Source organism: Bos indicus, chromosome 13, assembly GCF_029378745.1.
Source record: "Bos indicus isolate NIAB-ARS_2022 breed Sahiwal x Tharparkar chromosome 13, NIAB-ARS_B.indTharparkar_mat_pri_1.0, whole genome shotgun sequence".
In the NCBI taxonomy this organism is placed as follows: domain Eukaryota; kingdom Metazoa; phylum Chordata; class Mammalia; order Artiodactyla; family Bovidae; genus Bos; species Bos indicus.
In genome coordinates, this window is record NC_091772.1 from 26,276,737 (window position 1) to 26,294,347 (window position 17,611).

Here is a 17,611-nt window from a genome sequence, read left to right on the forward strand (position 1 = left end):
CTTTCTGTCCATTATTTGATTTCATTAGCAAATAGCCTGGAGAAGGCAATGGCACCCCACTCCTGTACTCTTGCCTTGAAAATCCATGGACAGAGGAGCCTGGTAGGCTACAGTCCATGGGGTCCCGAAGAGTTGGACAGAACTGAGTGACTTAACTTTCACTTTTCACTTTCATGCATTGGAGAAGGAAATGGCAACCCATTCCAGTGTTCTTGCCTGGAGAATCCCAGGGACGGGGGAGCCTGGTGGGCTGCCGTCCATTGGGTCGCACAGAGTCGGTCACAACTGAAGCGACTTAGCAGCAGCAGCAGCAGCAAATAGCCCCATGAAATATGTACTTTTATTATCCTCATTTTCCAGGGAAGGAAACTGTGACCAGAGGGTTAACTCGAGTCAGATAATGCAAAGTTAATTGGGGATCCAGCCAGAATTCCCCATCAGGTCTAGCATGATTCTGAAGCCCTATCCTTAAGTGCCACACTGTATTGTCTCTTCTGGCTTGAGCAAGCAAACAAGATGATGGGGAATTTCACTAAAACTTTGGCATGTACTCACCAAAGATTAGATGTCTGTCAGGTGTGAAAACCATGAAGGTTCACTGATAAAATATGCCACTGCATGTTTAGCAACCAATTTTCTCACAGTTCGGGCAATGGAGGTCTTTGAACCAGACTCAGTGCATTAAGAACTTAAATATCTCGAAGCTGCATGTAAATACATTATAAGCCTTTTGCTACCTTGATGACTTTATTGTGATTCAGAGGCTCTGTGAACAGCTTAAACTTACGTTCGGGATGTAGAAAATTATTTTGCACATTTTAGGAAATAGCTATTGATTCTCAAAAAAAAAAAAAATCTGAGATATCAAACACTGTTTAAAAAATGTTTAATTAAAAAAATAAAATATACCTATGAAAAATCCTCTATACACTGAATAAAAATTAAAAATAAACATGGCCTATGTATTCATATGTGAATGACATTTTTGTATGCATCTATTTCTGTGTGTTTCTATCATAGACACAAAATGCCTGCTAAAGTGCTTAAATTTTACTTCTCCCTTCACCTATAAAACTAACAGCGAATTGTGTGTTTTCTGTTCTTCTCACAGCTGAATTTTTATTCCTCCTGTGGGGTGTTTATCTCTGCTATGCAGTGCGGACGGTCCCTTCAGCATTTCATGAGCCGCGCTATATGGCCGTTGCAGTTCATAATGAGCTCATTATCTCTGCTATATTCCATACAATTAGGCAAGTGATCTGTAGAGTTGCAAAATAACTGTTTTATTTTTCTGATGTGTTGCAGTTTAATTTAAACAGCAAAACTGGGTAAGATACATAATGGAAAGATTTAGGAAGGATAGCGTTTTGTACATTGACTAATTTCTTTGTCACAGAAATGACAAATGAATATAGTTTTTTTTTTTAACTCTGCTGCTCTCAGTTCCTTCTGATGAGCTGTTTATTGCCTTCATTTATTTGAAAGGGAACTCACTGTTATTGTATTATGTTAAACCACTTCTGGGGTTGTCATTGGGTATTGTTTATTGTATGTCATACTTTTTGTTCTGGAGCCATGAAGCAATACATACATACATTATAAAATAGATACAGATAAATCATCTATGATTTCACTCGTGTTTATTATGTTAGTTTATACTTTCAAAATCCTAACACTCAGATAACTTACATATGTGAAATAGGTTGAATTCAAAAGCAAAATCCATTCCAAGTTGATGGTTGGATTTTTGTGTGCAGTTGGATTTTTTTCATCCTCACACTCTTTCTATGGTAAGAATATATGGCCTAGCCCTCCGTTTCTTGTTATTCCATATGGTTCCATAGCCAAAGAGTACAAAGAAGAAAGAAAATGGCTTATGAAAAATGAAGAAAATGAAAGATGCATGACTTATCTTTTGAGAATTTTCACCTGATTCATAATTGAAAATAAATCTCAGCAAGAAAATAAAAGGAATCCATTAGTTTGGAAAACAACAAAGAGATGCCATTCAATTACTTGATATACATTAAAAGTTAAGACACACTCTAAGTAATTAGAAATTTTGAGTATTAGTCTTGGCCCTCAGTGGAAAGATAGAGATTAATGAAAGGATGAAAAAGTGATGATCTGTGGAAGTTTTACAGGTTGTTTATCATCTCTCACTGTAGTCAGTAATCATAAAATGATGTCTTGCATTCAGTTGATATCTGAATGCGCAGCCACACTTCAGAAAACACTGTTTTAACAGAGCTAAAGTGACAGGAAACATGTTAAATACTTGTTAAAAATAACTTTCCTATTTTGCTTAGACCTTTCCTACAGAGTCGCAAACAGCCCACCAGTTCGACCAGAAGAATCATAAAAACCATGAGCTTATATGTAGACACAAGCTCTATTCAAGGATAAGAAGCAATAACAATTGAAATCAGCTGGATCTGTCTTGGCAAATTTTTCCTGGAGTGAAATAATATTAAATAAGGCATCCAACATCAGCAAAAATATTTTATATCAATAGGATATATATGTTCCTCTTATCTGCTTAAAATATGAAATTATGTATACATATATGTATGTATTTGTACATGCATATATATAAATTAAAAACTATTACTACAGATTATGTACAGATTTGCTATCTTTCTTACCAAACTATCAGACTGAACAAAAAGAACCTAAAATAACCTAAAAGGGTTAAGTCTAGAAGGATGAATAATGAGAAAGCATTTTGCTCAGTCAGTTCTAATTCTTTACTTATTTTTAGTACTGAGCATAAATCTAACTTTTGGGAAAGTGCAAAACTTTTTAAAAGTCTGCCTTTATTCTTAACCTCAATTTTCAAATATTTCTATGCACCTGACCTTTAGACCTGTTTAGTTGAAATACTATTTTTTAAAATGAATCTTTAATACTACTGCAAAATCCAGTTGTTCTTAAGATATTTCTAATCAGAAGTACAACCTAAAAAAAAGTCTGTCAGTAATTAAAAGCGGATTAAGGACAACTGATGTTAGTATATTTCAAAATTATTTTTTGGAAGAGTCACTGGTTTAATTCAAAACATACGTACCCATTCTTTTCTCTAGGTATTGTCAGGCTAGTTTCAACTTCTCTTGGCATTTGAGATAGGAATTCCCTGTACATAGGATGCTTTTAGACTGTAAATCCATCTCCTCTGATGTACCTGTCTACTCCAGGACTGGCTATGGCCCCAGAAGATTGGCATTGTATTATTTTCAGGGGTACATTTTATATTGCTTCAGTGCTTCAATACTCTTGTCTCAAAGACTGTAACTTTTTATTGAGTAAGATAATCCTATATTAGCTCTTAAAAAGAAATCTTACCTGACCTGGCACAGATGGGATTCCAAAGTATTCCATTCCTGAACACAGTGAATATTCAGTCATGTTCAAAGCAGGTATGAAGCTACCCTTCTCACAAAGGAATTCAGAAAGACGTTAATCCAGAGACTCTCTTTTAGTTGTCTGTGAAGGACCACAGTTGTTTTGCACTTCTGTCTAAGTCTGTGTTGCTTATGTCTCCAGACACAGGGAAAAGACTCTTGTCTGCATTTTGATAACCCCTGAGCTTCCGTTTGACCTTGACTTTGGAGGAGTAGGGAGATGGGGGTAAAAATGAGGAAGAAATAGCCTTGATGGAAATTTTATCTTAGATGTTAATAATATGTATTTAGGAAATTTGTCTTGAATATGGTATAATGCAGAAATAAAATTAGTCTCCTCTATTTTTAGATTCATATATGTTTATTTCAGGCTTCCCAGGTTGTGCTAGTGGTAAAGAAAGTAGTGTGTTAGTCCTTCAGTCCTGTCCAACTCTCTGTGACCGCATGCACTGTAGCCCGCCAGGCTCCTCTCTGCATAGGATTTCCCAGGCAAGAATACGGGTGGATTGGCATTTTCTTCTCCAGGGGGTCTTCCGATCCCAGGGTAAAGAACCCGCCTGCAATGCAGGAGACCCGAGTTCAGTCCCTGGGTCAGGAAGATCCCCTGGAATAGGAAGTGGCAACCCACTCTTGTATTCTTGTCTGGAGAATCTCATGGACAGAGGACAGAGGAGCCTGGCAGGCTACAGTCCATAACACTGCAAAGAGTCAGACATGGCTGAAGTGACTTAGCACACATGCACACATGTTTATTTCACGATTAAGCATTCTCTTAGGATTTAGCTTTTCAAATTTGATGATGTATATCATTGAAACAAAATGCTAATTCTCTAATTCCAAAATCTCATAGTTAGCTTTCATGAATAAACAATAGATGGGAAACATTAAAAGAATATGAGTGCAAAATGACCTTAATAAAAGCAATACCTGGTTTTTGCATAAAGATGAATCCTTAAAACATGAGTTTTAGTTTGTACATGTACCTACTGATTTGTCAAAATATTCCAAAATTGCAAGGACAGATATCAATAATGAATTTTTCCTACACCTTACTTGCAGGGCTGTCCTGGAAAAGAGCATTATAAATTCCTCTATAAGATTTTAAATATGACATTTTAAAATATTTTAAAATAATTTGATGCTCTATAAAAACTAAAATTTGTATTTTAAAAGATGTGCTTTATACATCCACTGTATTTCAGTGTTTAAAAATAGTTTAAAAACGATGTACTTTAATACCCATTAGTACATTCATTTTTCCCATTACATTGTTTACCGTATCAGTCTCTGGGGTCATTCACCAAGACACATATTTACCCATTTTTTCCTTAGTTCTGATTAATGTTTTTAAATGAAAACTGTTATGATCAAGAGTTATTTGACTGTGCCTTATAATCTAAATTTCCCTGAAACAATAAATTTTTACCCTACTCTTCTTTTGAAGAATTCACATGTGTTCACTGCTTATGCTTTGCACATTCAACTTACCTACAAAATAATCAAGAAAATGTTTAGCACATTATATAAGTATATGCTATCTTTCTTACTGTTGATAATTTAAGGAAATAAAGAGTTTGTGTCTTATGCATCTAGTTAGGGTTCCTTAGACCCTTATTCTTCTGTGATGAAAATACTGGGTTGACCAAAAAGTTCATTTGCATTTTAGTTTTTCCATAAGATCTTACAGAAAAACCTGAAGGAACTTTTTGGCCAATGCAATATATGTTGTAGAAATAGCAGTATGATTTCTTACTTCCTTGCATTTACTGATACATTGAGGAAAAGGAAGTATCCTAGTGTTTTAAGTAGAAATCTTCTTGGGTTGCTAATATGGTGAATTCTCATTTCAGATTTGTTCTTGCCTCAAGACTTCAGTCTGATTGGATGTTGATGCTGTATTTTGCACATACTCATTTGACTGTGACAGTCACCATTGGGTTGCTTTTGATTCCAAAGGTATTTCTCCAACATTCCTTTTCTCTTGCAAGACAGTTATTTTAAATGATAATGAAATTGGTTCTTCTTTGAAAAATATCTGGCAATATAGGCAAAGGGTGGTGTAAAGATTTGTGTAACATGCTACCGTATTTTTAAAACTCAGGAAACTATTAATAGGCATCTCTTTTCTTTGGAGATTCATTAAACATCGCACATAATATTTAACTACCTTAGTCTGTACAAAACCGTCATCATCCAATTCAGTCCTTTTCCAAACATTCTGCTATCGATTTATGTTTTAATTATTAGGGGTGCAAGGTGGCCTTTCATTGTACCTGTAACCTCAATATCATTTTTAAACAGAATTATCTTTTTCTACGAAACTCTTATTTGGATGCATATTCAAGAAAGTTGTGTTTTAATCATTCAGAGAATTTTTATGTAAATAGAAATAATTATAACGTTGTATAAAAAGAATCTTCCTTAACACTGAGAGATTCTGACAAAGACTTTCTAGGCAGCATTCTGAAGTGGAGGAAAGTGGGCCAGGACTCAGAATACAGGGATTCTGAACTCATGCCCACCCCAAGCTGACTCTGTAACATAGTGTCAGCCAAGACTTTTCATCTCTCTGAGTTTCAGTTTCCTCATCTATGACATGATAGCAATAAGTCTGCTTGGAATAAAAATGATATCAGAGCTTGGAGTAAAACATACATATTATCATCATTTTCCTTCTTTACATGTAGAAAAACAAAATATTACAATATTATATAGCTTTATCAGTGTCCTGTAATATCAGTTCATTTCAGTTCAGTAGCTCAGTCGTGTCCGACTCTTTGCGGCCCCATGAATCGCAGCACGCCAGGCCTCCCTGTCCATCACCAACTCCCGGAGTTTATGCAAACTCCTGTCTGTTGAATCGGTGGTGCCTTCCAGCCATCTCATCCTCTGTCGTCCCCTTCTCCTCCTGCCCCCAGTCCCTCCCAGCATCAGGGTCTTTTCCAATGAGTCAACTCTTCACCTGAGGTGGCCAAAGTATTGAGGTTTCAGCTTTAACATCATTCCTTCCAAAGAAAACCCAGGGCTGATCTCCTTTAGAATGGACTGGTTGGATCTCCTTGTAGTCCAAGGGACTCTCAAGAGTCTTCTCCAACACCACAGTTCAAAAGCATCAATTCTTCGGCACTCAGCTTTCTTCACAGTCCAACTCTCACATCCATACATGACCACAGGAAAAACCATAGCCTTGACTAGATGGACCTTTGTTGGCAAAGTAATGTCTCTGCTTTTGAATATGCTACCTAGGTTGGTCATAACTTTCCTTCCAAGGAGTAAGCGTCTTTTAATTTCATGGCTGCAGTCACCATCTGCAGTGATTTTGGAGCCCAGAAAAATAAAGTCTGACACTGTTTCCACTGTTTCCTCATCTATTTCCCATGAAGTGATGGGACCGGATGCCATGATCTTCGTGTTCTGAGTGTTGAGCTTTAAGCCAACTTTTTCACTCTCCTCTTTCACTTTCATCAAGAGGCTTTTTAGTTCCTCTTCACTTTCTGCCATAAGGATGGTGTCATTTGCATATCTGAGGTTATTGATATTTCTCCCGGCAATCTTGATTCCAGCTTGTGCTTCTTCCATTCCAGCGTTTCTCATGATGTACTCTGCATAGAAGTTAAATAATCAGGGTGACAATATACAGCCTTGATGTACTCCTTTTCCTCTTTGGAACCAGTCTGTTGTTCTATGTCCAGTTCTGACTGTTGCTTCCTGACCTGCATACAGGTTTCTCAAGAGGCCAGTCAGGAGGTCTGGTATTCCCATCTCTTTCAGAATTTTCCACAGTTTCTTGTGATCCACACAGGCAAAGGCTTTGGCATAGTCAAGAATGCAGAAATAGATTTTTTTCTGGAACTCTCTTGCTTTTTCGATGGTCCAGCACATGTTGGCAATTTGGTCTCTGGTTCCTCTGCCTTTTCTAAAACTAGCTTGAACATCAGGAAGTTCATGGTTCACATATTGCTGAAGCCTGGCTTGGAGAATTTTGAGCATTACTTCACTAGCATGTGAGATGAGTGCAATTGTGCGGTAGTTTGAGCATTCTTTGGCATTTCCTTTCTTTGGGATTGGAATGAAAACTGACCTTTTCCAGTCCTGTGGCCACTGCTGAGTTTTCCAAATGTGCTGGCATATTGAGTGCAGCACTTTCACAGCATCATCTCTCAGGATTTGAAATAGCTCAACTGGAATTCCATCACCTCCACTAGCTTTGTTCATAGTGATGCTTCCTAAGGCCCACTTGACTTCACATTCCAGGATGTCTGGCTCTAGGTGAGTGATCACACCATCGTGGTTATCTGGGTCATGAAGATCTTTTTTGTACAGTTCTTCTGTGTATTCTTGCCACCTCTTCTTAATATCTTCTGCTTGTGTTAGGTCCATACAATTTCTGTCCTTTATCGAGCGCATCTTTGCATGAAATATTCCCTTGGTATCTCTAATTTTCTTGAAGAGATCTCTAGTCTTTCCCATTCTATTGTTTCCCTCTATTTCTTTGCATTGATCGCTGAGGAAGGCTTTCTTATGTCTCCTTGCTATTCTTTGGAACTCTGCATTCAGATGCTTATGTCTTTCCTTTTCTCCTTTGCTTTTTGCTTCTCCTCTTTTCACAGCTATTGGTAAGGCCTCTTCAGACAGCCATTTTGCTTTTTTGCATTTCTTTTCCATTTGGATGGTCTTGATCCCTGTCTCCTGTACAATGTCATGAACTTTCATCCACAGTTCATCAGGCACTCTGTCTTATCAGATCTAGTCCTTTAAATCTATTTCTCACTTCCACTGTATAATCATAAGGGATTTGATTTAGGTCATACCTGAATGGTCTAGTGGTTTTCCCTACTTTCTTCTATTAGGAGTTCATGATCTGAGCCACAGTCAGCTCCCGGTCTTGTTTTTGACATTAGCCAAAATCAGAATTGTGATTTCTTTCTCTACCTCAGCTCTCACAATTAACCAAAACACTGAAATTCAACCTGATTGAAAAGGCCAAACAATTTTAAACAGAGAGGCATGCCTAATTTCTTCCTTACTTGAATGACACCAGATAGTCATAATTTTTGTGGATTAGTCTGTTAACTTCAGCTTATCCTAACCATTTTTATACTTTGTATAATATGATTATATTTTTATTAGATGAATGTATACTCAGACTATTTATTGATTGATTCAATAAATTTTTGTTGAGCTCCAGAAAGAATTGAAAGAACATGTTCATATAGAAATTTGTTTATGCTGTCTCTTACCTTGATTGTAGTGAGGCATCATGGGTGTTTGCATATGTCTAGACTCATCAAATTGTAGACATTTAATATGTGCAGTTCTCTGCATATGAATTATATCTCAATAAAGCTGGTTTAAATTTTTTTCTTTAATTTTTACATGAATGTTCATAGCAGCATTATCCACAGTAGCCCAAAAGTGGAAAGAACCCAAATGTCCATCAACTGATAATGTGCAAACAAAATGTCAAATACTCACACAATGAAATATTATTTATCAGTTAAAAGAAATAAAGCGCTGATACATGCTACAGTTTGTACAAACCTTTAAAACATTATGCCAAGTGAAGGAAGCCAGATAAAAGAGGCCACATGTTATATGATTCCATTTATGTGAAATGAAATATACAGCTCTAAAGAGACAGAAAGTAGAGGAGTAGTGCCATGGGCTGGAGAAAAGAGGGGCTTGGAGTGACTGCTTAATTGGTTTAAAAAGATTTCTTTTGGGGGTGATGAAAACATTCTGGAATTAGATGGTGGTGATGATTGTACAACCTCAAGAATATACTAAAAAATACAGGTTTGTATAGTTTAAAATTGAGAATGTTATGATATATGCGTTATATCTCAATAAATAAGTAATTTAAAACAGTATTGAGGAGCTTTGTTCAATATCCTAGAATAAGAGTAATGAACAGACCTAAGTCTGTGCTCTCATGGTACTTATATTCTGGAGGAGGAGAGAAGGAAATGGAAAAGACATACAAAATAAATGTTTAAAATAGTATTTTAGGTAGAGATACACGTTAAGGAAAAATCAGAAAGCAGGAAATGGACAGTACCTGACAAATTACTGTTTTTTAAGCTCATGATAATCTGTACTAAGACTTTGCTTGAGAAAACGTAATTCCACTCTTATAAGTAATCTCCAGCTGGTTTAACTAATAGCGTGTGAGATTTTGGAGGGCTGGGGCCTATTTTCTTCATCTTTGTGGCCTCAAGTTTATGGCACATGTGGTTCCCACAAACATACATAGAAGAATGAGTGGAAAAGTTCATCAGTTTCTGTGGTTTCTCAGCCAGTCCCACATACAAAATAGTCATTATTACTTAAAGAATTGCCATTTTACCTATTATCTCCAATTTATGTTCACCTGCCTAGCTGAATATTTGAACAACAGCTGACATTAAAACATCTCTGTGTTTCTGTGTCAAAGGGTGGTCTATCCATTTTTTTAAAGGAATATTTCACCTGATGGCCAGCTGAGAAAAAAGAACCCATGTCCAATTTTCACAGGACAGTCACTTGGTTTATTCATTGTGTAAAGTGTGGCTGGATGCTTTAGATTCTCTCTGTTTCCATCATTTACCCGATTCCCTCTTTCTTACTTCTGCACTTGAAGAAGAATAGAGACAGCAAGACTACATGAAACTGAAAAATGTCCAAAGACTCCATGAAGATAGTTAGAATATACCAAAAGGTGTTGAAGGAGGAACTTGAGAATACTGATGAGCTAGAGGGGAAAAAAAATCTGTTATTTCAGTGATTCTTTGCACTTTTAAACTTAGATACCATCCAGCCCAAGCCGGGTAAGCTAAAAGGATCACCATGCTCACCAGAGGTTCCATGGCCCACTTAAGACCTCACTGACAACACAGTCAGGGCTGGAATCCAGAGCCCCTGTCCCCTCAGTTTTGAAAGTAGTTTGTTTGAAACTCTGTGTGATGGACTGAAAGTCACTGTCCTGTGATCATTCCAGACTCCGCCCATAGATGAAATACAGCCCCCTCTGTGTGAAGTGAGATGACACCAGATAGACCCCACTGCTGGAAAAAAAATATTTCCGCTCAGTCACCAGTAGGTCCAGATCACTGCTTTGAGAGTACAGTGAACTCAGAGTACCCTCAGAGAACCTTTCTTTGGGTTCTTCTGCTTATTTTCATTTTTAAAATGCAAATATCATTGAAGAGAAATAATGTGAGTTAACCCTGGGAACCTGAAAAAATACAAGAACAAAAATAGAAGTCAAAGAGTGAACCAAGTATTATTAATACCTCATTCTAAGAACTCTATTGTGTAACAAGGACAACAGAACAAAATATGGCAGCAAATCTTTCGTAAAGAGTTCTGTGAATGCATCTTAGCTGAGGAAATGAGGTAACATTAGAACCTTTAGAAAAATTATTATGCCATGTCCTCCAGTGGATTAATGTCTACAGCTCATATTGAATCTCTGTTGCAGTTTTCACATTCAAGCAATAACCCACGAGATGACATTGCAACGGAAGCATATGAAGATGAGCTAGACATGGGCCGATCTGGATCCTACCTGAACAGCAGTATCAATTCAGCCTGGAGTGAGCACAGCTTGGATCCAGAAGACATTCGGGTAACACCAGCATTTCTACTTTTCTGTTTTAGATTAGGCCCATTTGTACATCATACGTGTGTGGGCAGGTATTCATGTGTTCTTTGTGTTATAGAACTTGTGTGATTATGTAAGGACTGAAGGCATCACATGCAGAGTTTATCCAATTCTGAAACATAGAATCACAGTATAAGTTAGACCACACAGGCCAGTCTTGATCATCTTAACTGACTTAAGCCACCATGATGATAAACTGGTTATATGTCCCATGATAATGGTTTATGAGATCTTGCTGATGGGAAGGTAAATAGACCTGTGAGCAGAGACTGTGGATTATTTAAAATAATCTGTGACAATATGTCAGCATTTTGAGGAAGAAGATGCTTTTAGTATCTGATGGTCAGTTGTACAGTAAAAACCTAATATAACATTAGATGTAATTTTATCAAAAATAAAATATTTGATGCTTCCAGTTTTATCAGTAGATAATAGGCTGTGTTTTGTCATGGTCCAGGCTCAGCATGGTCCATGCAGTTCACAAGTTCAAAATGCCCATTCCATGAAGCAAGTGCAGAATGCATGAGTTCAGGTCCTAAAGTTCAGACACTCTGTGAAACAAGATACAGAAGAGTCAGGAGAAAGTTGAGGAGCAGAAATGTTAGGAAGAGCTCCTTGTACGGACTTCACATTACACTAGGGGTTATTAGCTGGCTGAAATGCTACATCCCCCATCACTTTGAATCTGCTCTTATTCTGGCAGGATGAGCTGAAGAAACTCTACGCCCAGTTGGAAATCTATAAGAGGAAGAAGATGATCACAAATAATCCCCACCTTCAGAAAAAGCGGTGCTCCAAGAAGGGCTTAGGCCGTTCCATCATGAGGCGAATCACCGAGATCCCAGAGACGGTCAGCCGGCAGTGCTCCAAGGAGGACAAGGATGGTGGGGAGCACGGCTCGGCTAAGGGGTCGAGCGCGGGCAGGAAGAACCCCCAGGAGACTGCGGGTGGCTCTGGAAAGCCCAAGGAGGAGTCCCTGCGGAGCCGGGTCTTCTCGCTCAAGAAATCGCACAGCACCTATGAGCATGTGCGGGAGCAACCAGGCGGCCCCGGCAGCCCGCCCGCCCAGAGCCGGGAGGAGGAGGAGGCTACAGACAACTCTGTGCTGGGGTCTCCGGTGGGAGCGAACCGACCCCGACCCCTGCAAGAGGACAGCCAGGCTGTGTCCACTGAGTCCGTGCCTCTGGTGTGTAAGTCGGCCAGCGCCCACAACCTCAGCTCGGAGAAGAAGCCCGGGCCCACCCGCACGTCAGTATTACAGAAGTCGCTCAGCGTCATTGCCAGTGCCAAGGAGAAAACGCTTGGACTGGCCGGGAAAACCCAGGCAGCCTGCGTGGAGGAGCGGGCCAAAGCCCAGAAAGCTCTGCCCAGAGAGAGAGAGACAAATAGAAAATACTCCAATTCAGATAACGCAGAGACTCAAGACTCTGCCCCCCCAAACTCCAGTCATTCTGAGGAGCCAAGAAAACCCCAGAAATTGGGGATTATGAAGCAACAAAGGGCCAACCCCACCACTGCCAATTCAGACCTGAGCCCAGGCGCCACCCACATGAAGGACAACTTTGACATTGGGGAAGTGTGCCCCTGGGAGATCTATGACCTAGCCCCCGGGCCTGGGCCTTTGGAATCGAAAGTTCAAAAGCACGTATCGATTGCAGCTTCTGAAATGGAGAGAAACCCAACTTTTTCCTTAAAGGAGAAATCTCATCCCAAGCCTAAGGCAGCCGACCTGTGTCAGCAGTCCAATCCGAAGAGCGTAGACAAGGCCGAGGTGTGTCCCTGGGAGAGCCAAGGTCAGTCCCTCTTTGAAGAGGAGAAGTATTTGATGTCCAAGACTCAGGTTCCCCTGGGAAGAGCTCAAGGGGAGAACAGTGGCCAGCATTGTGCAACCGGTGTGTGTGCTGGGCAGTGTGAAGAACTGCCTCCCAAAGCTGTAGCATCAAAAGTGGAGAATGAAAACCTCAACCAACTAGGAGAGCAGGAGAAAAAGACATCTTCCTCTGAGCGAAACGTGCCTGACTCCCATAACTCAAGTAATAACTTTCAGCCACCTTTAATGTCACGAGCTGAGGTGTGTCCCTGGGAGTTTGAGACCCCAGATAAACCAAATGCTGAAAGAAGTGTAGCTTTCCCTGCCTCTTCTGCTTTAAGTGCAAATAAGATAGCAGGGCCTCGAAAGTAAGAGATCTGGGGTCCTTTTAAAGTGTAGCATCCCCAGAAAGAAAAGGAGAAGGAAGAAATGCTGAATTTGATATAAGATAGAAGATACAAGGATCAGAACTACCCATGGAGTATTGGTCAGTCGGGGGAAATGGGAAAGACAGGGATGGAAGAGGGTGTAGGGAGACTGGCTTCAGTGAAGAAGTTAGACTGGCCAGGAAGGTCTTTCCCCAGGGCACGCTGGGAAAATCCTTATACTTTAGCGTGTTCGGGGGAAGTAGACCTCAGTGTCTGCCCCTGATCAATACGTATCCTTGGGACTTGGAAGATCCCAAGCAAGGCAAACCAGAAGACACAGAAGAGGTACAAGATTTTCAAAGAAGAAGGTATCAATGTCTATGCCCCAAATTCTAAGTAGCTGACTAAAAAGAACTTACTTTACCTATTTAACCTTGATAGCACTGCTAACTTAATGCATCCAAAAATCCCTTTTATATTAATGATGGCTCTCATTTTCTTATCAATGTCTGTTTCAGTACCTTGTTGTGTCTCATATTCAAGCATTCCAGATTGTATAATTTTTGCAAATAACTTTGATATTATGTGACACAACACATTTATGCAATCAGCCGCTACTCAATTGTTATTGCAACTTACAGAAATACCTGCTATCTATCAACTTTAGTTGATTCTTGAAGTACAGTAAGCTTTCTTTGGCTTGGGAAGCCATAATTGTCATGATAAAAAACCTTTTAGTTTGGGCTGTGATTTATATATTGTGAATTTGGATTTGACTCTATGATTTCACATCATGGTTTGTTATACTGTCTTAATCAGGGTCTTTTTTTAAATACAAGTTGAGTGAGTTGTTTTGCACTTTTCCTGTGAGGACGCAGAAGCTTTATTAATATTGGAGATCAAGTGGTCCTTCTTAGTCACACGTCTCAATAAGTTAAGGACAACTTATCTATTGTTTGTTCAAAGTCAGAGATAGATAATGCCTTCATTCCAATTAATTGTCCCTCTTAACAGTATTTCATACTTAGAAGCATTTCGTAAGGAAGGAAAAAGCTAAGAGTGAGAAAAATATACTGTGCATTATTATTACCAATGGAAAGGGAAGCCTCTAGGAATGACAAGAGAATTCCTGGACTGCAGAGCCAGGGAATTTGCCTTGAAAACAAAGAAAGAAAGGGAGCTCCCGTTAGCACTTTCAAGGGATTATATTTTTAAAGAGAGAAAATTATTATAGCATCAAGATCATAATATGGATATATTTTTATTATGCATACTAAATATATAATATTTTAAATTACCTTAAACTACTTATTCTCATAAAACTCTTATTCATTACTTCAGGCAGGGGTAGAACTTGCTGGCTTGAATCCCAAAGAAGTTTATAACCAGAGCTACTCAAAGCCTATGAGGCAGTGTAGGTTCTTCATTCTTCCAAGCCCTGGAAAACTTCCAAGTCCTGCAAATGGCCTAGGTGAGCTACCAGGCTCAACATTTCATATGTCAGGTTTATTTGCAAGGTGAAACAGCCCCCACCCCCTAAAGCGTACTTTATAAAATGCATTGCGTTCCACACTGATCACGTGGCATGGAAATCCGAAGCTGCTGATTTAGCCCTACTGGTGTGATCATGCAAAGAGGTTCCATCGCAAAGCTCAGTCTCATTTTCTTTTAAGATGAATCACTTGAAAATAGAACCCTGACTTCCTTTCTCTCACACTAAACACCAAAGTACCATGGCTTGTTCGGCTAGGACATTCACAGCCTAAGTAACTGTTTTTTTCATTTTTCTGAGCAGCAAGGAGAAACATGCTAGGGGGATAGAAGATGAGAAAAGGGAATCCAAAAGTGGATACAGGGCTGTTCTTAGGAGTACTACACTCAGTGGAAGAAGAAAACCAGAAATTCTTATTCACCATCAGAATTTTCTCAGTTGATTTGTCTTCAGGGTTAACAGGCATTTCCCCATTTTGCAAAGCTGTGCATAGATCTTCCTCACCCATTTGCTTGCTTCGTGCATTACTCAGGATGGTGGGGTAGGTTTGAAGAGATATAGAAATTCTATTTGTTCGTGCTTTCTTCATGCATTTCCTTCTCCCCTCCCTTTTCAATCAAAGCCTATCTACTGGGTGACCTTGGAATATGACTTCAAGGTACCAAGTTGTGAATTTGGTTCGGAGCATCCAGACCCACCTACTTTTTTCATTTATGTCCAAGATCTGTTAGCACTTTATTGACTTTTTCAGAAATAAGCAGTCAGGCATCAGTGACTTTTCATTGCACTTCAGGATGACCCTGCTAGAGATGTGGCCTAAAGAAGACTTGCCAGGTTCTACCTTAGTACAGCCCATAGATTCTCCTCCACCAGCATCAATCAACGAGAGCACCTGGGGCATTCCCCTAGCCTTTCATTGCTATCACTTATGACCAAGAGAAGCTTAAACCTGCAACCCTTAAGGTTATTTTCCCAGACTGGTAACAGTAAGCAAGTGAAGAAACTCTATGAAGTTCACAAACATTTGCTAGGTTGTCCTTCTCAGTGCATGTTCAGGCTGCATCCTGTCCTTGTTTTTAAGCCAGGGTTTATAAATAAGTAGATTTATAACAATCTTAATAGAACTGTATATTTTATGCAAGAGTTCAGCGCTTTACGACTTGAATTATAACCCAGCCCATTGTAAACTTTGGTGGCCATATGGATTTGACACTTGACAGTTCTCTTGTATTTGCTTCCTAGGTTTCTGCATGCAAGTGATGACAGGTAGGACTGAAAAAACACTGCCTTTTGACTTCTAGCATTTAGCAACCCAGAGTTGTAGAGTCAATAAAGCTGTCAGTCTCTTCACTTAATCTGTGGTTCTTCTGAAACTATTATCTGAAACCTGCAGCATCTCATCATAAAATATTTGGTAAATTTATGTTGTGATGTGTTACAGCATGTAAATACTTATAACTTCTCTGCAATAAAACATATTTATATGAAAGCAATTTGGGATGATTTGTGTGTTCATCTATCAAAAGTCGAATGTATTTCACCTCACTGACTTTAGGAGGAATTTTGTATATCTTGGGCTTTGGTACACTTATGCACACGTATCCCCACCTTACCTACCTGTAGGAATGTGTGATTAGCCAAATGTGGCCTCAGACCTGTGGGTAATCATCTGGAGCCAATTATACCTGTTAGGACTAATGGTTTTGATTTAAGAACACTCTTGCCAAATGGAAACTAATTCAGATAACTTTTAAAAATGTTTTTAAAGATTTTTTTTGATGTGGCCCACTTTTAAAGTTTTTATTGAATTTGTTATATTTAATATTGCTTCCATTTTTATGTTTTGATTTTTTGGCCACAAGGCAGGTGGGATCTTAACGCCCCACATGTAGGATCTTGGCTCCCCAGCCAGGGATCAAACCTGCACCCACTGCAGTGGAAGTACAGAGTTTTAACCACAGGACCACCAAAAGTCCCTCAGCTGCCTTTTTTTAAATTGAGGTATAGTTGATTCATAATGTTGTGTTAGTTTCTGGTATACGGCAAAGTGATATATCTATATATATATCTACATATAGCTATATATGGGCTTCCCTGGTGGCTCAGTGATAAAGAATCTGCCTATAATGCAGGAGACACAGGAGTCCTGGGTTCAATCCCCGGGTCAGGAAGATCCCCTAGAGAAGGGAATGGTAACCCACTCCAGTATTCTTTCCTGGAGAATCCCATGGAGAGAGGAGCCTGGCAAGCTACAGTCCATGGGGTCGCAAGAGTCAGACATGACTGAGCACGTGCACAGAGCCAGAAATAGATCAGTTCAGTTCAGTCGCTCAGTCGTGTCCTACTGCTATATTTAAAGTGGATAATCGACAAGGACCTACTGTATAGTACAGGGAACTCTGCTCAATGTTATGTGGCAGCCTGGATGGGAGGGGAATTTAGGGGAGAATGCATGTATATGTATGTTTAAGTCCCTTCCCTGTTCACCTGAAACTGTCACAACATTGTTAATTGGCTATATTCAAATACAAAATGTTTTTTAAAAATTTAAAAGAGGAGGCGGTCCTAAGATGGCAGAGGAATAGGGCAGAAATACCACTTTCTTCCCCACAAATTCATCAAAAGAACATTTGAACGCTGAGTGAATTCCACAAAACAACTTCTGAATGCTGGCAGAGGACATCAGGCACCCAGAAAAGCAGCCCATTGTCTTTGAAAGGAGGTAGGAAAAAATATAAAAGACAAAAAGAGAGACAAAAGAGGTAGGGACAGAGCTCCGTCCTGAGAAGGGAGTCTTAAAAAAGAAGTTTCCAAACACCAGGAAACACTCTCACTGCTGAGCCTGTGGCGAGCCTTGGAACCACAAAGAGCAACATAACTAGGAGGAAAAAAAAAAAA

The 17,611-nt window shown here is 39.3% G+C and overlaps 1 protein-coding gene across 1 annotated transcript in view; it reads left to right on the forward strand.

Annotated features, from left to right (window-relative positions):
* GPR158 (G protein-coupled receptor 158) overlaps nucleotides 1-16,206 on the forward strand; it is a 301,001-nt gene extending 284,795 nt beyond the window's left edge. The window contains exons 8-11 of the mRNA XM_019972812.2: nucleotides 1,112-1,250; nucleotides 5,252-5,357; nucleotides 10,861-11,007; nucleotides 11,747-16,206. Coding sequence (XP_019828371.2) covers nucleotides 1,112-1,250; nucleotides 5,252-5,357; nucleotides 10,861-11,007; nucleotides 11,747-13,225 — 1,871 coding nt within the window. The 3' untranslated portion in view covers nucleotides 13,226-16,206. The remainder of the gene's footprint in view (nucleotides 1-1,111; nucleotides 1,251-5,251; nucleotides 5,358-10,860; nucleotides 11,008-11,746) is intronic.
* Nucleotides 16,207-17,611: the final 1,405 nt, after the last annotated feature.